Source organism: Ursus arctos, unplaced genomic scaffold (genome assembly GCF_023065955.2).
Source record: "Ursus arctos isolate Adak ecotype North America unplaced genomic scaffold, UrsArc2.0 scaffold_34, whole genome shotgun sequence".
NCBI classification, from domain to species: domain Eukaryota; kingdom Metazoa; phylum Chordata; class Mammalia; order Carnivora; family Ursidae; genus Ursus; species Ursus arctos.
The window spans coordinates 31,031,078-31,056,090 of record NW_026623030.1 but is presented as its reverse complement, the minus strand read 5'-3'; the positions used below and the strand labels follow the sequence as shown (position 1 = coordinate 31,056,090).

General features: G+C 49.7%; 1 protein-coding gene across 3 annotated transcripts in view; it reads left to right on the top strand.

Moving 5' to 3' along the window:
- Positions 1-2,143: 2,143 nt before the first annotated feature.
- The window catches only part of CHFR (checkpoint with forkhead and ring finger domains), a 28,430-nt gene continuing 5,560 nt past the window's right edge, over positions 2,144-25,013 (top strand). For 2 of the 3 annotated variants that reach the window (XR_003320521.4, XM_026514624.4), the window contains exons 1-15: positions 2,144-2,255; positions 2,451-2,594; positions 6,777-6,876; positions 9,575-9,684; positions 10,570-10,629; positions 10,780-10,989; positions 14,812-14,979; positions 16,910-17,069; positions 18,019-18,173; positions 18,263-18,425; positions 20,416-20,558; positions 21,741-21,857; positions 22,570-22,653; positions 23,156-23,226; positions 24,204-24,291. Coding sequence is in view for 2 of the 3 variants with exons in the window: in XM_026514624.4 (XP_026370409.1) it covers positions 2,462-2,594; positions 6,777-6,876; positions 9,575-9,684; positions 10,570-10,629; positions 10,780-10,989; positions 14,812-14,979; positions 16,910-17,069; positions 18,019-18,173; positions 18,263-18,425; positions 20,416-20,558; positions 21,741-21,857; positions 22,570-22,653; positions 23,156-23,226; positions 24,204-24,291 (1,762 nt within the window). In the remaining variant the exon portion in view is untranslated. The remainder of the gene's footprint in view (positions 2,256-2,450; positions 2,595-6,776; positions 6,877-9,574; positions 9,685-10,569; positions 10,630-10,779; positions 10,990-14,811; positions 14,980-16,909; positions 17,070-18,018; positions 18,174-18,262; positions 18,426-20,415; positions 20,559-21,740; positions 21,858-22,569; positions 22,654-23,155; positions 23,227-24,203; positions 24,292-25,013) is intronic. The other variant, XM_057305771.1, reaches the window with a different exon arrangement.

Below are 25,013 nucleotides of genomic sequence, written 5' to 3'. Positions count from 1 at the left end.
GTGGCCCTGCTTTTTGGGTTGGATGCCATGGAGCAGAGGAAGCTTGCTGTCTCATGACCAAGTGTGCAAGATTTGAGGAATATCCATATCTTCCAGGTGGGACCTTTCTAGATGCATTTTTCTGTAATGTTATAAGAGGTGTTTCCATACTGCAATTACATTCCATTGTAATGACAAGTTTTTCTGTTTGGCCTCAACATTATAGCAGTTCAGAGCTGAAATATGTTCTAGGTGACAAGAAACTTTTACTTCATGTGGTGTTTAAATAAGGTCCTGCCCGGAAGAGTTTATGCTGTCGTGAGGGATGTCCTCTGGAGACCAGCGGGGTTTTAGAGGAACAGTTTGCCCTCTCCAGATATTAGCTGACATGTCCCCGTTGCTCCAGTTTCTGCATAGACGTCCACCCACCGTCTTTCCTTTGGAAAAGCCCCACCCATTTGTGGGTAGGTTTTGATACCACTAATTTTTATTTTTGAATGCTGAATCCTTTTTTTACATACTTGTATATATTCTGTGAAGCAAAGAAATATGTTAAACAAGTCAGTAAGACTTTCTCTGATAATTCAAGTAAACTTAAGATGAAAACCCCCTTCATTTTCCTGGATTACATCCTCAAAACAGAAGTACAAGTAATGAGTAATCATTATAGACCTCAATATGTTTTGTGCAGGATAGCATTACATCATTGGAAGGAATTAGTAAGTCCTGGTGACATAACCCACAGTCGATGTGTTCTACTGGAATCAGAGAGCGATCAGTGTGTCTAGAATCAGGGCTTGGTAAGCGTTTCCCTGCTCAGTGGAATGTCCAGTTCTTCGTGGAAAGCTGAGATGCTGCTGGGGCTGGAACAGCTGTGTTCTTGAACAAAAAAGCCTGCTTAGCCAGACACATACTGTCTCCAACACCCAAAGAGTCCAATAAGGGGCTGCGTTTTTCCACCTAAACCAAATTTTTTTTCTTTTAAGATTTTATTTATTTATTAGAGAGAGAGAGAGAAAGGGCAGGAGCAGGGGAGCGGCAGAGGGAGAAGCAGGTTCCTCGCTGAGCAGGGAGCCCCATTCGCCTCGATCCCAGGACTCCGGGATCATGACCTGAGCCAAAGGCAGACGCTTAATGGACTGAGCCACCCAGGCGCCCCGAAACCAAATTTCTTAGGAAGAATTTTTAATTCTGGCCTTTGCTATGTCTGGAATCCGAGACAGCAGTAGAGAGGCGCTGCTCTAAGGCTAAGTGGACGGGTACCTTTGGCCTGACCTCCTCCTCTGTCCCAGCGGTCCTGACACCTGTCGCGCAAGAAGGCTGGGGCTGTGCCTTTGGCGCGGCTGCATCCCAGCTCGGGAACGGCCTGCCTGCGTAGACTGATAGGGCGAGGCCCTGGTCCGAGAGCAAGTCCAGAGATCTCCGCGCTCCACAAAACGGCGGGGAATAACAATCTCAGAAGGAAGATACTCGCTTTCCTTATTTAAAGAAAGGGGGTATTCGATGAGAAAAGGTAATAACTACACACCGTGTGAAATTTAAGGCCACAAAGGCGTATACAGTACAGTCCCCGGACGGAGAGGCTCCCTCCCAAGCATGCACTTCCACGGACGGACGGACGGACGGACGTGTGCCTGCCCCGCCGCCCGGGAAAGCGCCGGGAGAGCCCCCGCGCTCCAGCCCCGCCAGTTGCTGAGTCACAGGCGACGAGCAGGGAATGCGGCCGCTCACCGACGCAGCTGCTTTCGCTCGCCCAGTCCTCCCGGCGAATTAACCGACTTCCCGGTCAGTGCTCCCCGGCGGGTGGAAATCGACGTCCGGAAGTGCCGGTTTATCTCGCAGATCTCGCCATTAGTCAGGCGGACTGCGCTTCGAGCACTTAAAACCCACGTGCACGTCCAACACAGCTTTGAGGATTTGTTTCGGACGCCCGACCCCCAAGTAACTCTATCCCTTTTGCCCTGACTTAACATGGCGCCGACCGCCGAGCTCTCCATAGTCGAAGTCGTCCTGGCCATCACCAAAAATGGCGCTCAGACCGGCAGCCAGCCGTCTGCGCACACTCCGCCAGCCCCCACACTCCCCCTCTCGCTGGCCGCTCGGGGTTCCGCTCTAGCCGCCGCGCTCGGTGGGCGCCACCGCCGGCCAATCGCAGGGCACGGACGCTGCTGGCCCCGCCCGGCTGATCAGCTGAGGGATCCGCGATGTCTGTTGACAGCGGAGGCGGCGGCGGCGGCGGCGGCGCGGCCGGTTCCGGCTTCGGCACGGGGCGGGGGGTAAGCGGACGGCGCGGGGCTGCGGCGGGTCGGCGGGCGGGACGCGGCCGCGCCGGAGGAGGCGGGCGTCTGGCCCGCGGCGGCTGCGGCGTGGCGTGGGCGCCGAGGCCGGGAGGGCCGCGGGGCGGAGCGGCGGGCCGCAGCCTCTGCTCCTACGGTCCGAGAGCCTCACCCGGCGTTTCCGGGTCTCGTCAGATGTGAATCCGATGGAGCAGCCCGGGGAAGGCGAGCAGCCGCCGCAGCAGCAGCCGTGGGGGAGGCTCCTCCGCTTGGGCGCCGGAGAGGGCGAGCCGCACGTCCTCCTGAGGAAACGGGAGTGGACCATCGGGCGGAGGAGAGGTGCGGGCCGGGGAGCGGGGATGAGGGCGGGGGCCGGGGGACCCGGAGCGGGGTTGAGGGCGGGGACCGGCGGGCAGGAAAGTGGGGTTGAGGGCGGGGGCCGGGGGACCGGGGAGCGGGAAGCAGGGATGAGGCCGGGAGCCGGGGGAAACCGGGGTCGGGGACCGAGGACTGGGGCCCGGGCCGGGGATGAGGGCCGGGGGCTGGGGAACAGGGCCGGGGCACAGGGGTCGGGGGCCGGGCCAGGCGACACCCTCGGCGGTCGGAGGCCCCTGGGCGGGGCCCGCTGTGCTCTCCAGTTTTTCCGGTGGAATAGGCTCTCGTGTGAGAGCTGCAGTTTATTCACTTACTGGTCGGCCGGGTCACTTCTCAGTGCTTCCTGCCGATTGTCGAATCGTCGTTACAACTTCATGAAGTAGGCGCGTTAATGTAATCTACCCTAGAATGCAGTCTTCTCAAGTTCATTACACCTCCGCGCAGTGAAGTTGAAGTCAGTAACGGAAAGAACCCTGGAAAATTCAGTGTGGAAATTAAACAACACACTCTCAAACAACCAGCGGGTCAAAGAAGAAGTCACAAGGGAAATTACAAAATACCTTGAAATGAACGAAAATGAAAATGATATGCCACAACTTATGGGATGCAGTTGAAGCGGTGCTTAGAGGGAAATTTATAGCTGTGGGTGGCTACATTTAAAAAGATCTCAAGCCCCCCCCTCCCCCTTAGGATGGAATTGCTCAAATATTGTTGGTTGAATGAACCTGGGAAGTACAGGGCCGGAACAAAGTCTTGCAGCTAGGTGAGACAAAGTGTGGTCACCCCTCCCCGATTAACTGCCTCTAAATTCCTAAGTGGCCATCTGGCAATTTGACCTCCCCTGTAGCTTTGCTACAGGGAGAGAAGTGCGCTGGACAAGTTAACAAAAATTTAGTTTGTCTGAAAGTTAATAAGTCATCATTTTGACTTTAATATAGATATAGATACATATATATTTTATTTCTGTAATTTTTAAATTCCAGTCTAATTAATGTACAGTGTTTAGTTTCAGGTATATGATATCGTGACTCAACAGTTGTATATATTACTCCGCGCTCGTCATGAGAAGTATACTCTCCATCCGTTCGCCTAGTTTACTCATCCCCCAACCTCCTCCTCTCTGCCAACCACCAGTTCTCTATATTCAAGAGTCTGGTTTTTGTGTTTGACTTTATATTTAAAAAAAGAATGTGGAAAAATGTTGTTTAAAAACAAATATTTTTTATAAGTTAACTATACTGGAATTTAAAAAAACCTAAAAAAGTAAAAGCTAAGTACTATGATAAAAAACAAAATAAGGATAGTAAAGTAAAACACAATTTTTTTGGTTTTATTTTACCATTTATGGTGTACCTGCACCTGTTTTTGTTTTTGCTTTTTTTTTGTTTGTTCTTGGGTAGGTTTTGTTTTTGTTTTTGTTTTGGTAGTCTTAAATCTCAATATCAAGTTAATTTTTTTTACGACTGTGAATGTATTTACCTGTCATTAGAAACTTTTGAAAAATGCATTAATTGTCTTTAATTGACGTAATAGGAATTTGGTGAAGAGCAGAAGCCCTGTGTTTCCAACCTGGCACTACCACATAACTTGCTTTAGGCTGAGGACTTAACTTTCCACACCTTTGTACCTACTTCGTAGACTCACTGAAGAATGTTGAGGTCTTACCTGTGAAATGCTTAAAAGGAGCCTGGCTAAGAGTTAGCACTTAATGTTTGGTATTGTTATTATAACACAGTATTATAACAGCATTTTGCATGTTAATACAAGAAGCAAAACCAGAGTGTTGAGTTAATCTTAGTGGAATTCCTTTTGGTGAATGTATTAACTTTTCCAGAAAACCAGAAGTTGCTGCGTTTGTGGGCTCAGGCTGCTGTAACACAATGCCACCTACCTGGAAGCTTAAGCAACCGAAATTTATTTTTCACAGTTCTTAAGTCTGAGAAATCCAAGATTAAGGTGCTAGTGGATTTGTTTCTTGGTGAGAGCCCTCTTCTGGATTGCGGACAGCTGCCTTGCTAGTCTTCCGCATGCTAGACAAAAGATTTGGCGTCTCTTCCTCTTCTTCTAAGGGCACCAGCCCTATCAGATTAGGGCCCCACCCTAATGATCTCACTTTACGTTTATTGCCTCCTCACAAGCCATGTCTATAGTCACATTGGGGTTCAGGCCTTTAACATAGGAATTTTGGGAAGACACATACCATAAGAGTTATAGAACTTGGTTATATTTATTTTAAAACAGTAACGTGTTCTGTATATAAGGCATTATTTCGAGGAGAAAGGGAGAGCTGAGTTGATATGTGTGGGGAGGGAGATGGAAGATCTCACCTTCCCAAGAGCTTCCCATGCTTGGGGCGTGGCAGAAATGTGCACCAGCCTTGGGAGAAATTTAACCAACCGAAGGATAAGCAGGGCAAATGCCAAGAATAGAACTTAGCACAGAGTATCTTGGATCCAAATTAGAATGCTGATGTTGTGGTGTGGAGAAGCTTGTTAAAAACCCATCCCAGTGTCACGGTGACTAGTGCTGGGTTGGGGGCTTCCAGCAGACTATCCTGTTGGTTATACTCTGTGCTGGGAAGATCATGAACACAGGTGAAGTTTGCCTTGGATAAATGTAGCAAAGCACTTCCCATAATGTATAATGTGGAAGTAAGGGTTCTAATATTTCAGGTTTATGAGATACAGTTCACATACGGTAAAATTCACCCCTTACGGGTGTTCAGTGAGTTTTGAGAAATGGAATCACCACTGCCATTAAGAGACAGAACATTTGCATCACCCTAGAGAGTTCCCTAGTGGTCCTTTGGATCAGCCACCTCCTCTCAATCCCAGCTCTGGCAGCTATCCATCTAACTTCTATCCCTATCATTCTGCCTTTTCCAGAATCCCATGTAAGTGGATGGCACAGTGTTCCACCACAGTCTGTGTATGGCTTCTCTCCTTTGACATAATCCTTTTGAAATTCATTTCAGGCTGTTGTGTGTGTCAGTAATTCATTTCCCTCCCTTTGTGTAGTTTCCATGCACAGTCTAGAGTCCGGCACAGGGCTTGAACTCGCAATCCTGAGATCAAGACCTGAGCTGATACCAGGAGTTGGACATTTAACCGATCGAGCCACCCCAGCACCCCAGTAATGTGCTCCTTTTTGTGGCTATGTAGTATTCCAATGTTTGGGTGTACTGCAGTTTGTTTTTTAATTCACCAGTTGACGGACACTTGTATTGCTTCCCATGTTTGGGCATTAAAAACAAAGCTATAAACCTCAGTAGCTATAGTATAAACTTACTATAAGCAAATTAGTGATTAGATAGTAAAAAGCTCTTGAAAGTTTTTATTCTTTTGATTTAAGGAGAGAACAAAGTATTTGAGGATTTCCCCCTTGCATTTACTGAGGGTGTAATGTTCGTATTTCACTGTAGACACATCCCCCTTCTGTTTGAAATTTCCTCAAACATGTACTTGTGTCTGTAATTTTCTTAGTCGTGTTTTCTATGACTCTTGGTTATTGCTTCAATTTTGTGATGATTTATGAAACCTTAGATTACATGGTGAAGAAATTAAGGACTGAGTTAAGTAAGATACTGAAGAATTACCTAACTAAGCCCCTTAGTTTTTTTTTAAACTTCTGTTTTTATCAGGCTAGCTATGTATATGTGCATATAGTGAAATAGTCACCGAGAAGCTCTGGTGTAGAGCCAGAGCTGTTGATGGGGTGGGTATCCTTTAGGTAACGGGGAATCACAAAGGTTCAAGACACAGTCACTCTCCCTTTGCTTTGGATTAGTATTTAAATGCTTTTTAAAAAATTGCTTCCTATTGGGGCACCTGGGTGGCTCAGGCGGCTAAGCGTCTGTTGATTTTGGCTCGGGTCACGATCTTGGTTCTGGGATCGAGCCCCGCATTGGCCTCTGAGCTCAGCTGTGAGTCTGCTTGAGACTCTGTCTCTCCCTCTGTCTCTTACCCACTCTCTCAAATAAATAAATAAATGCTTTTAAAAATTGCTTCCTATCTTACTTGAGGTGTTGTCTCCTACAGTGTGTACGACATAGGTCCTGATTTTCAACCACATGCTTTGATAAGCAAAGGGCAGTATTGTGTGCAGTCCCCGTGGTCATATCCAATGTGTACCCTTTCACTGTTTTAGGTTGTGACCTTTCATTCCCCGGCAATAAACTGGTCTCTGGAGATCACTGTAAAATTATAGTGGATGAAAAATCTGGTCAGGTGTCGCTGGAAGATACCAGGTAAGCTCTTTCTGAACTTTTCTTTTTAAAGATTTTTTGTTTTTGTTTTTATGTAATCTCCAAACCCAACATGGGGCTCCAACTCACAACCCTTATATCAAGAGTCACCCATGTTCCTCTGACTGAAACAGCCAGGCACCCCTCTTTCTGAACTTTTCTGTTTTCTCTTGAAGCCATTGACTACAGAGAAGAAACAAGGGCTTGTTTTCTATGACACGGTAGTTGACTAGGCTGTCAAGTTATTAGAAAATAAATTTTTTGGTTTCCAGTAACAGTTTGGTGTCTGACCCTTCTTGAATGTATTCAAATTCATACTTAAAAGGCAGTGGTAACCTGTTCGAGTTAGACTTCTTTCCTCCAAGTCAAAAAAATCTTTTCTTTTAAAAAAATTGTATACAGCATAAGTAGTGCATACAAGTGAAAAGTGTTCCCAAATCCCACGCACCGGTTAGAAATACATATGTATTTATTTTGTATTAAAGAGGTTTTGCTCGATACGTTATGTCTGCTTTTTTCACTTTCATTTATGGAGCGCTATGTGTCAGTGCATCTAGATTCATCTTGTCTTTTTCATTACGATTATGTAATTATCTGTCAGTTCCTTTACTGATGGAGATTCATTATTTTGACTTTTTCTTATTATAAATGACACTGCAATTATTTTCTTTGAAAACCCTTTGCATTCATATCTGATTATTTTCTTGGGATAAATGTATAGGAAGGGATGCTGTGCCAGAATGTGCCTATTTTAAACCTGGTACAAGAGGCAGATGGCCTTCCAGCAGTATGTTGAGAGTATGCCTTTTCCACCAGATGAATTTTTGGTTTTGTAAAGGTCCAGTGCTATGAGATTGGTTACTCAAGCTGTAGGGATCGAAGACTAGGAATTAGTTTATTAGGAAGAACTGATGGTCCTTTCCCCTCTTCTAGTAGGTAGCAGGTTCAGGTCTTTATTTCTCAGCCTGACCTCATGCACAATGATGTAGCCGTGGTTCTGGAGCTGTCCTGTGCCAGGGCCTGGCTTTCCAATACTGGCCATGTGACGGTTTTAGCTTCCTGTGGCCCTTGTAACAAGTTACTACAAACTTAGTGGCTTGAAGTAACACAGAGCTATGATCTTATAATGTCAGAGGTGCAAAGTCTAACTCAGGTCTCACTGGACTAAAATCAAGGTGCTGGCAGGGCTGTTTCCTTTTGGAGGCTCTAGGAGAGAATCCGTTCCCTGCCTTTTCCAGCTTCTAGAGGCCATCACGTTCCTTGGCTGAGGTGGCTGGAGGGGAGAGGGTGTTCCAGGCAGAAGGAACTGCAGGTGCTGAGGCCCAGAGGCACAAGCAGGCTCTGCGTGCTCAGAGTGAGTGGTGAGTGCAAAGCCGGGCAGTAGACTGCCGCATGAAGGCTCTGGTGTCCACAATAGGGAGTTTGGACCTCAGCCTGAGAACAGTGAGAAGTGATCAAGGGGGTTTAAGTAGAAGAGTAAAATCAGGTTTTTTGGTTAGAAAGAGCATGAGAGTAGATTGTGAGAACCCTGGCGGCTCAGACCCTGGCTGTAGTGGGTAGCACCACCAGCTTTTGTAAGTGAAGTCTCACTGGGACACAGCCACAGCTCCTTGATTGGGGCCTGTCTGTGGCTGCTTTCCTGTGACAGAGGCAGAGCTGAGTAGTTGGGGCAGAGACTGTGTGATTATACAGCCTGAACTGTTTGCTTTCTGGCCCTTTACAGAACACCAAAGTAGTGGGCATCTGCTCAGATGTAAAAATCAGGCCTCTGCACCACTGGAGGCCTTAGGAGTGAAGCCGTAGAGTTAAGCTTGGGTGGTTGGAATGCCTGCAATTGGGTTGGTTTGCTTGCTGGCTGAGTTTTGTTCTTGTCTTGTACACTGTTCCCCCTGTGGTGTGCGCTTCGTCCACTCATGATTTTCTGTCAGGTCTCTACTCGGGAGTCCCTCCTCGGGGAAGTGCTGTTCCATCCTGTCCCATCTGGCTTAGGCTCCTGTCTGTCCCCTCAGCAGCCTGTCCCTCTTCCACCTGTGCTCCCTGATTGACTGGAGTGACCTCCCAACTGAGAGACCATGCCACCTTCCAGTCCATAGCCTGGCATTTATTTGCTTCTGTTCAGAACCTGTCTCTCTCTTTCTCTTTTTTTTAAGTAGGCTCCACTCCCTGTGTGGAGCCCAATGTGGGGCTTGAACTCACGATCAAGACCTGAGCCGAGGTAGAAGTCGGATGCTTAGCCGACTGAGCCACGCAGGCGCCCCTTGGAACCTGTTTCTTTAAGAGGTGTCAGTGCTGATTTCAGGAATGAGCTGACCCGGTTGAAATCCTGGAGGGAGGAGTAGATCTGTGGACAGAGCGGAATGCAGAAGTGGGAGAGAAGCTGGAAATCAGAGCTGCTGGTAGAAGTCCAGGGGTCCACCAGGAGGCAGATGGAGGAGAATGTGGCGTGGGGAAAAGCAGACATGTTGATGGCATTGGTTGCTGGTTTGACTGTCAGTAAGGGGGCAACAGGCAAGCTTTTTCTCAGAATTATAGTGTGGCACTTGCATATATGGCTCCTTAAATATTTACATTGTTTTTACGAGCATTTTATCATTTTCAAAGCAGTAATATTAAATTGTTTTCCTAGTGGTGGTAGAAAAAGTAACTTTTAACTCCCATGTTATTTTAAGTAGGATAAATTGCAATTTTGTTGTCTCTACAGCACCAATGGAACAGTAATTAACAAGCTGAAGGTTGTTAAGAAGCAGACTTGCCCTTTGCAGACGGGAGATGTCATCTACTTGGTGTACAGGAAGAATGAGCCAGAACACAGTAAGAGAGAGGGAGTGGACAGGGTGGACACGGGTGGTTCGTGGCGGGGAGGTCCTGCTGCAGCTGGGAAGCGTCATTGAAAGGAAGTCTGCTGAAGCAATTATTTCCCTTAGGAATGTTAGCGTTAGCTACATTTTCTTTGTTTTTGATGTAGATTCTTGGTGTGAGTCAAGTCTGTTGAGGAATGGGGGTGTTGACATTGAGGTCTGAGTCCCAGCCATTCTTCAGAAATCTCATGGTCACGAGCTGTGCATCTCAAAAGGGCCAGGAGAAGTGAACAGGGATGGGCTAGGTGACTGAGCAGAGGAAACATGAGTTGTGGAAAGTAAGACCTAGAATAGGGGCTGGAGGCCAGTGGTCGCTCTGCTTTTGGAGACCTTACAGGAGACGACAGATGTCTGATTGGATCCCATTCGGGATCTTCCAGATCTGAGTATCTGTGTTTGGGGAAGAAGAATGATACAGGACAGGGACAGTTGAGGGAGTTCTTCGAAAGTTACCCCCGAACTGGGAGAGGGAGGAAATACTCTCAGGTTAATGTCAGCATAGTCGAAGCCAGCCCCTGGCCACATGGCAGGGTCTTGTGTCTGCTCCTTCTGGTAGTTTGAAGTGACAAGCACAGCACAGATTCATCACTTCGCCTTCCCTAGTCTGCCTCCTAGATCCCGACATTTTTTCCTGAGTCTTATTTATTTTAAAGTTTGTTAAGATATTTTGGGTCACTTGTTTTGAAATCCCTTAAACTGGTTAATGTTGTTACTAGCTGGTAAGTCAACGTAGTCAACAAGGACAAAGGGACTGAAGTGACAGGAAGGAAACGAAGAGGGAAGTGAGTTCTGGCTGGTGCATGGAGACTCTGTTCTGATTTGGTTGATTTCCTTTTAGACGTGGCATACCTCTATGAATCGTTAAATGAAAAGCAAGGCATCACACAAGACTCCTTTGGTAAGTGAGAGCGTAACAAAGTGGATGCGTAGTAAGGGCTATTGATTCTTACCAGGAAAGCCTTTTCATCTGCTGGAATGTCTTGCCTGGAGTAGTGGTGCTCCAGCTGAACCCTGATCGTATGCTTTTCTGCTCCTTTTGTGCTTGCAGAAGCTAATAAAGAGAATGTGTTCCACGTGACCAAAGATACCTCAGGTGCAGGGCAAGGTGACGACCCCCAGGTCCTGCCGTCATCGCCCACCACTCAGGCGTGCTTTGAGGAACCACAGCCATCGACGTCGACATCGGACCTCTTCCCCACGGCTTCTACCTCTTCCATGGAGCCCGCCTCTGCAGGGCAAGCGCCTTCCTCCAGCTCTGGTGAGACGGGAATCTCGGGGTGGTAGCTGCATTGCTTTCTGGTCACTAACATAAGCCACTGAGGAAGTCAGAGGTGGCATCAGGCATCAGGCTCTCAGTAGCAAGGTTGCCGAGGTAGCAGATGATGTCTTGTTCCACCTGTAGTAGCAATGCTGAAAGTCGGAGACTGTGGTACCATGGTCGCTCTTGTAGTTCTAGTGGGATGTCTTTCACATACCATAGCGATCACCCGGCTGGAGTGTACACTTCAGTGGGTCTTACTGTATTTATAGTGCTGTGCATTCATCACCACTGTGCAATTCCAGAACATTTCCATCACCCCAAAAAGAGACCCCATACTCATCAGCAGTCACTGCCCCACCCCAGCAACCACTAACCTGCTTTCTGTCTCTCTGGATTTGCCTCTTCTGGACATTTCAGCCAAGTCGAATCATGTACTCTGTGGCCTTTTGTGTCTGCTGCTTTCACTGAGCATAATGTTTTCAAGATTCACCCAGAGTAACATGTTATTTATTTATTTTTAATGATTTTATTTATTTATTTGAGAGAGAGAGAGCACGCACACAAGCCAGGGGGAGCGGCAGAGGGAGAAGCAGACTCCCCGCTGAGCAGGGAGCCCGACTTGGGGCTCCATCCCAGGACCCCGGGATCATGACCTGAGCTGAAGGCAGACGCTTCACTGACTAAGCCACCCGGGTGCCCCTCCCTCTCTCATTTTTAACATTGTAGTGCACGGAGACCCTCTTAAATCTCAGGGTGTGTTTGTGAATAATGGAAATCCTGGCTCCCAGAACAGAGTCTGGAGACTCGCAGCCTAGCCCTGGCTCACCAGCTCAAGATGTCAGCAGACACTTTCTGTCCATTGCATGTTGCCTCTTTGTCTTCTTCTTCTTTTTTTTTTTTTTTTTTTAAGATTTTATTTATTTGACAGAGATAGAGACAGCCAGTGAGACAGGGAACACAAGCAGGGGGAGTGGGAGAGGAAGAAGCAGGCTCACAGCAGAGGAGCCTGATGTGGGGCTCGATCCGGTAAAGCCGGGATCACGCCCTGAACCGAAGGCAGAGGCCCAACCGCTGTGCCACCCAGGCGCCCCTCTTTGTCTTCTTTTAATCTTGTGGTTGCAAGAAGGCTGCCAGCACTCTACCTGCTGCAGCCACATTCAGAGGCAGAAACCAGCAAAGTCTTTGTAAAAAGAGCTCTATTGTGGGCTCAGCAGTAGCAAAGGAATTGTTTCCAGAAGACTCCTCCATCCCCTTGGCCAACCTGGCTGTCCTGCTAGAAGATAGTCCTTATGTTTGTATCTGTTCTCGTGGGATTTAGGAAAGGGGAGGCAGTAAACACAGGGGCTCAGTATGCTTCCTCGAGACCCGAACCCGCCTTTCTCCCACACTGTTTGAACCTGTTTCCATTTTTGCGAACTTGGGTTTTACTTGGCATCTCCATCTCTCCTGTTTGTTGTCCTCATTAAGACTTCGTAGCACCCACCACCTTCCTTACCCAGAGCCTCCTTTGCCCAGCCTAACTCAGCAGCGGCAGCGAGCTCCACACAACACACCCCACTCTTTTCCCAGATATGTGGCACCCCATGTGAACAGTAACATTCTGATGTGCTATTTTAGGGCATCCATGAAAGGGCCTCGTAGGTACTTACTGGGCAAGCTTAGTTACAAAAAAGGCTGCGGATAGTGAGTACCATCTGAATCTCGCCCACCACCTCCAAGAGAAGACCAGCAGCATAGACCAAACCAGTGACCACAAGAGCCCCTGCAGCCTGTCTCCTGCTACTCCTGAACTGTAGTCCCTGTTTCGCAGAGGCCTTTGACTTACCTGTTTTAGCATCATCACCTCAAGTGAACAGAAAAGGCGATCACACTACCTAGATGAAAACATGCCCGAGACTGAAAATTTACCCAGATGCTTGGGGTTCTTCAGGTTCTGTAGGCTCATGTGCCCTCGAGAGGGTCACCTGGGGCCCTTAAACCGCAGAGACACGGCACAGTTAGGGCCTGTGCTGCCCCGCTGCTGGCTCCACCCACCTGAGGGCTCACCCGTGTGCTGGCAGTCCCAAGAGGAGGAGAAGTGACATTCAGTGACCTTGAGTGTGGTCCGAGGGCGTGTTGAGTATGAGCACAGATAAGATGGAAAGTTGTGGGCATTCTGGATTGCGTGCTACTCTCCACCTATCTGCCTATATAAAAATATGCTTTGTCTCTAGTGCCAAGCTGTGTGTTTTGTAGTTATTTTAGTAGTTTTTCAGCATGAAAGCATAAAACAGCTGTGGCCTATAAGGAAAACCTACTTCAGCAGTAGAAATTTTTTCTATTCCATCTATATACATGGTACGGTGTATAATATGAGTGGTTAGGTTTTGGTAGTTTTTTTTGATAATGTTCTAATTTCATTAAAGGAAACCACAATGAAGTATCACCTCACACCTATTAGAATGGCCAGCATCAGAAAGACAAGGGATAACAGGTGTTGGTGAAGATGTGGAGAAAGGGGAACCCTCTTACACTGTTGGTGGGAGTGCAAGCTGATGCAGCTGCTCTGGAAAACAGTGTGGAGGGTCCTCAAACAGTGAATCACCATTAGATCCAGTAATCTCACTTCTGGGTATATATCCAGAGGAAGTAAAATCACTCTCTCGTAGAGATGTCTGCACCCCCATGTTCCTGCAGCCTTATTCGCAAAGGCCAAGACACGGAAACAACCTAAGTGTCCAATGATGGGTGAATGGATAAAGAGAATGTGGTGTGTGTGTGTGTATACATACTGTTGTTAATTTTACTATAAAAGGGCAACGCATTTATATATTGTGCAATTAAAAAATAAAATCATAAACAGAAAAAATTTTGCTGTAAGCAAATTGTTCAGATGGAAAGCTTAGCTCCAGTTGTGTAAAGTTGGGAAAATTTTTCTGTGTATCTATCTAAGGGTATACATACTAAGAAAATAACCAGCCTGCTGAGTGTGAGGTTGGGTGCCAGGTGCTTTTGTAAGTTCTAAGTAAATCCTCACCGTGGGTCTGCTGGAGAAGTACCATCATCATGATCTTCATTCTGCGGTGAGAAGCTTGACTCAGCACGGGGGGCCCTCCTGTAGTGAGAGTGGGAGCCAGGAGCCAGCCCTTGAAGCTTTCTCTTTTCTTCCCTTGGGGTATAAGCACATTTGCTCCCCAAACAATTCTAACCTTTTTCCTTTGGCGGCCGTAGGGCAGTTTCTTTCTTTTTCAAAATGACAGTGCTTACCACTAAGTAATTGTAGTATAGTATTATAAACTAGGTCTTTAGATAAAGGGTTATTAGAAAGTCTCCTTACCTTTCTGCAGAGCTCATTTAAGTTGATGACTCTGGCTTCTTGCTTATGCAGATCAGTACTTTCCCTGTGAGTTACTCCTGCTCCTTTCCCTTTATCACCTCACCATCCGTATCATCTGTCTAGCCTTCGTGTCCTTGCCTGTTGCATCCCTGTTCGGGGAGGCTGCTGTGTGTGCCTCTGTGCTGGTTACAGCATGGTGAGTGTGCCTCTGTGTTGATTACAAATGGTGAGTGTCCGGCAATGCTTAGCATGTGGATTGGCCCCAGGTTAGACTGAACGTCCCAGGGCTGACCCCCGTGAATGTGCTCCAGCTCCACCTAGCACAGCAGTGGGCACAAATGCATTTCAGAAGTGTTGGTGAGTATTTCTAGTGAGTGTATGTTATTGAGAACACAGCATCTTGGATTACCTAGACCTGACTTGAATCTGTGATGTTTGACCTGCCATGCTTTCTTCTTCTGGGGCAGATGAATCAGAACCTGTCTTGTGTGTCCCTCTCACAGGCTCCAGAGATGCAGGCGTCCCCCCGAAAGAGTGTGGTCCATCTGTGGCAGGTGATGAAATCCCCACCTTTCCTTCAGCTCTCCCAGACAGAAAGGGAGCATCCTTTTCTCTGTCAGAACCCCGGGATCAGGAGGATTTGGAGCCCATCAGGAAGAGAATGAAAGGAGGTCAGAGTCTCGGGGTTCTGTGTGTCTCTGGCCCTTGTGAGAGTGCCTGGGGCCCCAGCAAGGTGGTTTGAGCTGCTCCTGGTGGGGCCTCCCCTTCTGCAGAAGTATGAGGATGTGTCTCAGGCAGACATCTGTGGTGCCTCAGCTTTTTTGGAATGGAAATCTGAGCTTTTTCTTTCCTTTTGACATCATCAGGATTGAGCTGTGTTTACTGTCAGGTTATGCTCATGGTCTGGACGCAGAGCATTCCGAGTTGCAGTTCTGTCCTGATTTGACAATCATTTTTTAAGAACGTGTTGTCTTTGGGGGTGCCTGGCTGGCTCAGTCGGAGGAGACTCTGAATCTTGATCTAGGAGTCTTGGGTTCCAGCCCCATGTTGGGTGTAGAGCTTACTAAAAAATAAATAAGCTCAAAAAAAAAATACGTTGTCTTTATTTTTTTTTATTTTATTTTTTTAAAGATTTTATTTATTTATTTGACAGAGAGAGAGACAGCCAGCGAGAGAGGGAACACAAGCAGGGGGAGTGGGAGAGGAAGAAGCAGGCTCATAGCAGAGGAGCCTGATGTGGGGCTCGATCCCATAACGCCGGGATCACGCCCTGAGCCAAAGGCAGCCGCTTAACCGCTGTGCCACCCAGGCGCCCCAATACGTTGTCTTTAAGTGATAGTTTTAACCTTCTCATAAAGGTAAGTTAGAGGAAAATCTGCACGTAAAAAGACTAAAAAATATTTGGGAATATGTAAGTGGGACAATGGCTGTGCTGTAGGCCTGACAGCAGCCTGAGGATTGGAGCAGTGAGACCAAGAGGCTCTGGGAGGGAGGGCCTCGGGGAAGGAGACTAGAATATTGGGTGTGTTGGATGGAAAATTGAATTCACTGGCTTGGGGAGGGCGTGGAAGGAATTGGCAACAGTACATAAAATAAGCAAGTATAAAAACGAGGCCATTTTGGGGGGCACCTGGGTGGCTCAGTTGGTTAAGCGTCTGCTTTTGGCTCAGGTCGTGATCCCGGGGTCCTGGGATCGAGTCCCAGTTAGGCTACTTCTTCAGCAGGGAGCCTGCTTCTCCTTCTCCCTCTGCTCCTCCCGCCCCCCACTCAAATAAATAAATAAAATCTTTTAAAAATAAAGAAATAAAGATGAGACCATTTTTTACTCCAGCACAAATGAAAAATTTTATAGGGAAGAAAACTTAATTACAGTATACTCTTTGGCTCAGCAGTGCGTATTTACCTAAGCATAATAAGGAAATACGATACGGGAACCAGTAATCGTGTGATAATAATAGTGCGAGTACTGTGCAGGGGGCAGAACCCCTCTCTACCTCGATAGATGTCAGGAGATGGCGTCTGAAATCGATGAACGTAAACACGCATTACGGTTCAGAAATGCGGAGTCCAGACCAGCAGACGTGGCTAAAACACAGAGGTCACTCACTCACAGGAGCTTAGGCCGCGGCAGAAGGCTGCTGCTTTTGTGTTCTTTTTAATGTTTGACTTTGTAAATGTGTGCAAGTATTTCTTTAATTAAAAATAAAAATCTGTGGTTAGCAGCACAGGAACACTCTAGAACACCAGCAGAAGAAAACATTCACAGCTCCTGGTAACGTCGGAGAGTGTGCTTTCCAGTGTGTACACAAGTCACGTTTTTTGTTTAAAGAAGAATGACATTACACACATACTGTGCCACAATGGCCTTTATCTTTTAAGTATGTGTCCTCAGTGCCTCTTTTTATGTCATTAACTGTTCTTCTAAAACAAAACTTAAGTGTATTGGAATATGAAACTTCTTAAAAATGCCCTTTAAAATACAAACACCGGCGAGAGCTGTGTCTTCTGTCGTAGGTTAAGGTGTTCATGAAACGAGAGGACCCAGTGTGTGCTGCTTCCTCCCTTGGTTGTGGCGGTCAGAACGCAGCCTTTCTCTCACAGATGGGGAGCCGGACCTGAGCCTGCAGTTGTTGGTTACAGACCAGGGTAGAGACGCGCACACCAGCCTCGGGAACGTCAGACCCGAGGCCGTGAAACCGGACAAGATGGAGGAGACCCTCACATGCATCATCTGCCAGGACCTGCTGCACGACTGTGTGAGGTACGCACCGCGGCGGGGGGCCTGCAGGAGCGTCACGGCTGGGGAGGGGCGGCCGCGGGGAAGCAGCCCTCTGGGTCACGTCGGGTTCGACGCTGCGGAGGTTATTGTTGTCGTTTCACTCGTGTGGCCAACCTGCACAAACCCCGGCGCCCATAACCAAGGCTGTAGAACAGCCGGCGAGGCTGATGTGGGATGGCCTCGGTCGGCACAGGTTCCGTGTGACCCCAGTGGCCTGGTGCTCGGCAGACGCGGAACAGGAGAACTGTGCCGAGCTTTAAGGGAATGTCGTAGTTAACACAGACGGAATGCCCCGGAATGAGGGGCCCCGGAGCAGCTTAGGGAGAGCCCTCCTTGCTTGCCTGCGGGAACTTAAAGAGTGAGAGCCGTCTGAATTTCCACTTAAACGCCAGCCTTTTCCACACTTAGTGTCCCTGTTCCTCATATTCCTGGAGTCACGACCTGCTCTACTGTCCCTCCTGGAGCACAGATTGTCGCCTCTGGTTTCTTTTAATTAACAAGGACCAAGTTAAAATAGTTGAGGTTGAACACTTCTCACACGGGAACCGGTTCTCACGTGGGTTGTGGAGGGCAGGTGGCATTCCCGGTCCATTAGCTGAGGGTGCAGATGCCGCCAGCAGTGGGCCCCATAATGCTGGCGGGTGTCGCACCCGAGAATCATGGGTTCTAGGCTCTGCTGAGTCAAATGAGCTCAGTGGGTGGGTGGGTAATTTGCTCACTCTTCTGTTTTGTAACCAACCGTCAGCCTGAGCAAGGCCACGTCCTCCTCTGGGGAAAGAGGCAGCGTGAACGGGGTCCCTGCTTCTCATGCTGCAGGCAGGCCATCCCCCATGTGCCCTGGCGTCTGGGGGGCTGCCGTGGGGTGGCACACAGACGCTCCACCTGCGCGTGCTCTGCGGGGGCATCTGAAGAGCTGTCCTTGTGCCCTCAGCCTGCAGCCCTGCATGCACACCTTCTGTGCGGCCTGCTACTCCGGCTGGATGGAGCGCTCCACCTTGTGCCCCACCTGCCGCTGTCCGGTCGAGAGGATCTGTAAAAACCACATCCTGAACAACCTGGTGGAGGCCTACCTTCTCCAGCACCCAGGCAAGTGGGGAGCCTGCCCAGCTCCTGGAGACTGCGGGTGTCTCGCCAGGGGCCCCTCAGCCAGTAGAGCCATGACCTTTGCGTTGCAGACAAGAGTCGCAGTGAGGAAGATGTGCGGAGCATGGCTGCCAGGAACAAGATCACGCAGGACATGCTGCAGCCCAAAGTCAGGAGGTCTTTCTCCGACGAGGAGGGCAGTTCGGAGGACCTGCTGGAGCTGTCGGATGTGGACAGCGAGTCCTCGGACGTTAGGTGAGCCTACGCCTGGCTCTGAGTGGGGCAGGGAGCCGGGCAGGCAGCACGGAGTCTGGGTTCTGCCCCGAGCAGTCCAGCTCCTGCATCACCTGGCCTCGCTTGTCGTGGGGGATGTCAGTTAGTGACGTTGCCTGCCTTGACCATGGCAAGGATGGGGTGGGCACCGGCCAAGGACAGCCGCTCACTCGGGTGACCGGGTGGGTATTTGCTATCCTGCCTCCTCCAATACCCCCCCCCATTTTCAGGTTATACACGCGACATTTGTTTTTTGTTCTTATTTATCTGTATTTATTTCCAGCTTTATTGAGATGTAACTGGCACACAGCACCCTTTGAGTTTAAGGTGTAGTGGCTAGTGAATGGCTTGACTGACATCTGTTCTAAAATGAAGACCGCCATAACCCACACCTGTTACTTGCTGACGCCTCGTCAGGTGCCTTGGTGCCCTGGCTACAGCGATGTCACGATTTAACATGTTGTTTGTCCCATGTACGTGCACTTACTCTGTAGTTCACCCAGTGAGCGTCGAGCTCTACGTGGGGAGTTGCGTTATCACCATGTGTCAGGATAGTACCGTCGAAAAGCCGCAGCCACCTGGCTGAGAGATGCTGTCCTGTGAGACCTTGTCTTAGCTTCTGTGGGGTGCTGCCGTTTCCTGACTCTGAAGTCTACCGTCTGAGTTTCAGATGGAGGCCATCACGTTTAGAAAGACGAAAATCAAACTTCCTAAATTTATTATCTTTTGTTTCATTTTGTAATGAAACAAATGATGGTCAAGCAAAAGAAGAAAGAAATCAAAAATCGCTTTGGCGTGAACATTTTACTGTGTATCCTTCTGGCCACTTGTGTATGTCGCCACACGTACTTCCTTTGTTAACTAAGTAAAACACGATATACTGACAAGTACTTTTACAAAGATGCGATTGTACCGTACACACGGTTTTGTAGAATTCCCGGTGTCATGACCCGAGCAGCCGTGCTGCAGCACACGCCCTGCGGCTACAGCTTTGTCCACTAGTCTGCGGAGGGAAGGATGGCAGTGGAGCTGTCAGGTCGGAGAGCCTGACCCGGGTGCCTGGTTGGACCTGGCACCTGTGTCATCCAGTGCCCGTCAGAAAGGTCTTAGCAATGGCCTCCTGGAGGTTTGTGGAGGGAGGTCAGGAAACGCTGCCTGTACTCAGTGTTGCCTGAGACGAAGGCTGTCTCGTTCCTAAATGTGGTTGAGCGTTTTCTCACTGGTGGTGTTTTTCTAGCCAGGTCTTCCCCTTTTTCCCTCACTGGCTCTGCCATCAGAGGCAGGCTCAGGAAGCATCCTCTGAAATGAGGGGAGTCTGTCTCTTCTGCCTGTGGGTTGGTTTTTACCATCTGTGTTTTTGGCAAGCTCAGCAGAAGTGTGTAAAGCTGGGCCGGGCAGGGCCTCTGCTGGCTGTGGGGAAGCCGCTAGATGACAGCAGCATTCAGCTGTGGCATGTTGCGCTCTGATTTGAATGCAGTTTCTTAGGTGCCCGGGGTGGAAGTCCTGAGTGCACTGGGCAAGCTGGGTCTGCCTCTGTTAGTAGTTCACAGCTCTCCCAGCAGCGGGCCTGTGAGAGCGCGTCCTGCCCCATGTGGGGACTGAGCGGCCGCGCTCTTGGGGTTGCTGTGCTGAAGTACGGGGTGGGCAGGATGTGTCTCCGTACGCTAGCACCCGCCGAGGGGGATGAGGGTGGCGAGGAGCAGAGCCCTCCATCTACTCCTCCAGGGTGAGCACGGACTGGGTGCCCAGCGGGGACAGGCCATCTTTCCCCTTCACACACTGGGTGACGGCAGCTGGTGCAGAGCTGAGGTGTGAAGTGGGGGACAGTGAGCAGAGAAGACGCCTTCAGGCTTGGGATCTGGATCTGGTCTTGTCATCAGGGCTAGGGGCATGGCTGCCTCCACCCACATGCTTGAGAGCAGGGGTTGCCCTGCTGCTCCGCACTCCAGGTGTTCGTGTGCTTTCCTTGCAGCCAGCCGTACATCGTATGCAGACAGTGCCCCGAGTACCGGAGGCAGGCGGGGCAGTCCCTCCCCTGCCCAGGGCCTGGCAGCGAGCCCGGGGCAGCACCGACTCCTGGAGATGCACCGTCGACATCTACCAGTGTCACGGCAGGTGAGACGCCACCTTCCGTGCTGTCATCCTGCCATAGCCACACAGGACACAGCTGTCATTCTTGCGGCCTCCTCTCCCGTTCCTACCCAACTCCTGTCACTGCCTCCATGGTCCTGCCACCGCTTTTAACCTGTTGCTTCTTCTAGTCTGTTTTGGGCTAAGAAACCAGAGAGTTAACTTGTTCTCTTGTGGATCTCTGCTCTTGGACAGTCCGGGGGATTCAGTCCTGAGCCTGACATTTGGGATGCCCAGCCTGTCGCTTCGGGCGGTTGGTACCCCCAGGGTTGCTTGCTAAAGCAGAAGTGACCAACCCACGTGGGCCCCTCCAGTGAGAGACTGGCTTCTTTTCAGCAGTGGGTCATGGTGTCATCAGAGCCACCCTGAGCTCTGCCTGCTGCTTGTTTGCAGTGGCCAGATGCCATCAAGAAAGGAAAGAGGACAGGTGGAATCTTACATTTTTGGCCCTGGCCATTCTGTAGTTCATGGCCCCACAGGGTCCGGTTTCTTAGAGCCTGTCATGAGGCCACTGATCCAAAATTGTGACCCAGAGCCGTGTTCATAGCCATCTGCCATGATGCCATGCTGCGGCTCTCTCCGTGGGTTCCCGTAGGCCCCGTGGACAGGGATGGGCAGTGCGGTGCCTGGTCACCTCCTGACTGCCGTTCCTCAGGTGGGTTCCGTCGTTTTCAGACTGCATATGGAAGTCCGCAGTGGGACGGGGTCTGTAGCAAGTTTGTGCGCACAGACGGAGCCTCCTGTGCGGCCATGGAGTGTCCAGGGGCTGGGCTCAGCACCTGTGTGGGGTCCGCCAGTCATGCCCACCAGGCCTGTCACTTGTTTGGAAGACACAGAGCTTAATGTAGAACTTGCTTTATTGTTTTATGGCGTGTGCTTTATGGCCTAAGGAAATGGTGGAAAACCTTCAAGTGATCTTTGAAATCTTACTACAACTGCTGAACCAAAAAGTCACTTTGCTTATTTTTCATTCTATTTTAAAATGCTCCTTTTAAGTGGTAGGCTGTCATTTGGTCATTTAAGAAAACAGGTCTGAGTTCTCCCTCGGTTTTCTTGTGGATCGGTCTCCTTGTGTGCTTTCCAGCCGCTCCCCTAGATGTGGGTCTGACCTGTTCTCTGTGCCTGTGTGCCGGTATGTGCCGCCTGAATATCCTGTCCCTTCTGCAGCCCAGGATTACGTGTGTGCCCTGCAAGGAAGCCATGCCATATGCACCTGCTGCTTCCAGCCCATGCCTGACCGGAGGGCAGAACGTGAGCAGGACCCCCGCATCGCCCCCCAGCAGTGTGAGTAAGGGTGTGCGTGTACGCTGCCTGCCTGAGCAACCTCCCCACCATGGAGCCTGTCCTGTGGATCCTTCTAGGCTCAGGTTTCAGAACGGTGTTGACTGCTGTGCATGGTGGGAAGTAAAGACATGGCTGTGTTTTCTCATCTGCAGTGTCGGTTGTCTCCATGCAATCATATTGAATAACCGTCTCTTTCCATCCACTGATAACCTACTCCTGTCATACACCAACTTTCCATGTACGGGTGGTTCTCTTCCTGAAGTTTGCATCTGGTATTTGTCCCCACATCGGGACCATAATATTTCTATAATGTGTCACTTTGTTTTTTAAGATTTTTATTTATGTATTTTAAAGAGAGTGCACGCACATGGCGGAAGGGAGAGCAGGGCAGGGGAGGGGCAGAGGGAGAGAGAGAGAGAGAGAGAGAGAAAGATGTCAAGCAGACTCCCCGATGAGCAAGGAGCGCGACGTGGGGCTGGATATCACGACCGTGAGATCATGACCTGAGCCAAAATCAGGAGTCGGATGCCCAACTGACTGAGCCACCCAGATGCCCCTAAATGTGTCTCTTTTAAATGTAATAGATGAAATACAGTGCTTTAATTTGCAGTTTTGGGGTTGCTGTTAAAATTGAGTTTGTCATTTATTTAACGGTTATTTGAATTTCTTCTTCGCTGAAATGGCCTGACTAGCGGTTGTGCTGTGTCCGCAGGTGCCGTGTGCCTGCAGCCTTTCTGCCACCTGTACTGGGGCTGTGCCCGGGCCGGCTGCCTTGGCTGCCTGGCCCCGTTCTGTGGTAATGCCGGCTTTCTGCTGAGTTGCTTCAGCCTTTGCGTATTCTCTCGGTGCATTTGAGGGCGGTGACTGGGTAGCATGGCCCGAGTTGGGGGAGGCCATCGTTAGTGACCCTACTTTTTCCTGACATAACGCTGTGTTTGACATTCAGAAGTGTCACTCTGTGCTAGCTCAAAACCAAGCAATAGCAGAACAACCGCAGGGTACTGCGTTCATTTGGGAGGGTTTACTCACGCGCAAGGAAAACGCCCAGTCAGGCCGCGGAGTTGAGTCCTCACAGCGCTAGACCAGGTGCTGAGGAGACTGAGCGAGCCATCCATTTCAGGAAGGAGTGGAATGGAAGTCATTTTGCCTGTTCTCTTTTTAAAACCGTATTTTATCATGGAACTTTTTATTCTTTCCAGACTCTGTAAGAAAGGAAATTTGGTTATCTTAGTGTCAATGAGTGATGCTTTCATAGAACATCTGTAAGACGGGTGACTTTGCTTCCCTCCATTTGGCAGAGCTAGACCTGGGCGACAGGTGTCTGGACGGGGTTCTGAGCAACAACCACTACGAGTCGGATGTCCTCAAGGTAACGGACTCCCCGGACAGGCGTGGGTGAAGTATTCAGCTCTCCTGGTGGCTCTTACTGGTGCTGCCACGGAGTGCGCCGCATGGGTGTTTTTCTGTGTTTCCCCATCTTCCGAAAAGGAGGTATTTCCTTCATGCCCGTCGTGCCATGAATGCACAGGAATTGGCTCCAGTGCCTACTTGCCCCGTGCAGAGAGTTTCTGGGTCTGGGTGGGGAGTGGGCTGGCCCTTCAGTGGAATCAGGGCCTCTTTCTGGCTTCCTCCTTTCTGACATTTTCCTTCCTATGTTTTAGGAAGCTGGCCTGGCTCTTAGAATCTCAGTGTTTAAAGTGCACATCAGTCCCTTGCCAAGAGTGTGCCTTTATCCCATTCATGTGCAGTGCTGCACACACAGGACCTGTGGGTCTTCCCACCTGCATGGCCAGCCCCTCAGCACCACCGCACTCTGCTTAGATGGCCACGCGGTGCTTTTCTGTAGGTTCGCACAGAAGGAGCCAGGCAGCTCTGTGTGTCTGAAGGGCAGAGCGTGGACCCAAACCCTCTGCATTCCTTACGTGGCCAGGGGCCTCTTGCTGCTCTAGGGCTGCTCCAGGCAAGGCTGGGTGTCCCACCGCTCCTGAGCCTTGGCAGAGTTTTAGCGGGAATGTGCTAACTCACACGTTCAGAGTTCTGAAGCGAGCCCTCTTTCGAGGCTCTGACAAAGCATCTCAGACAAGAACCCTTGTGAACTAGATGGTGAGCGTGTTACCGTGTCCGGCTTGGGGCATCCCGGTCTTGGGCTCTCCCGGTGTCTTGTGATCTTGGAAGCAGACCCCCCCCAACTGCACACAGGGCTCCCCCTCAGCTGCCATGTTTAGCTTGCCTGTACTGTGGCTTTACCCACCTTCAAGGGCCTTTTATGAAATGTTTGCCTTCTTGTCATTTTAGTGTTTCTTCTTCCAAGCTAGTAGCTAAGATTTCCCTTCTTCCCCATCACAGAATTACCTGGCAACCAGGGGTTTGACGTGGAAAAACATGTTGACTGAAAGTCTGGTGGCTCTGCAGAGGGGAGCGTTTTTACTGTCTGGTAAGCATCGTTGCACTTGCTGTCCTCTCTCCAGAGGTGGTGCCTTTGCCTCCTGTGAGGCAGTAAAACCTGCCAGGCCGAACCCTGGCAGCTCCTGCCCAGCTACTTCCCACCTGCACAGCCTTGCCCTCTGCCCAGCCTGAAGAGGCAGACAGAAAGGCGCTGATACTTTTGGTTTTCTTTATTTAAGGTTACGTGTGAGCCCACGTGACATAGTCCAGGATTTTGCTGCCACGGGGGAAGGAGGGGCACAGCTCAAGAGACTGGGGCTCCACCTTTTGTCAGCATGGAGATCCTGGGGCTGGTTGTTCCCAAACCTCAGGGTCCTCATTGGCCTCTCACTTGGTGTGTTGGTGACTTGGTGTAGGCCTGCCCTGTCTCCCAGGGACACCCAATACGTTGTGAAATGGGATTTTTGTCACTGAGGGAGGGGGCTGCAGGAAAATCAGCAAATGCCTTTTTTGTTGTTGTTAAGATTTTACTTATTTATTAGAAAGAGAGGGCGTATGTGTGCAGGGAGGAGTAAAGAGGGAGGGAGAAGAAGGAAGGGAAAGAATCTCAAGCAGACTCCCCACTGAGCACGGAGCCCAACACGGGGCTTGATCTCACAGCCCTGAGATCATGACTTGAGACCTGTATGGAAACCAGGAGTCAGACGCTCAACTGACTGAGCCACCCAGGCGCCCCAAATGACTTTTTTTTTCTAAGACATACATTATCAT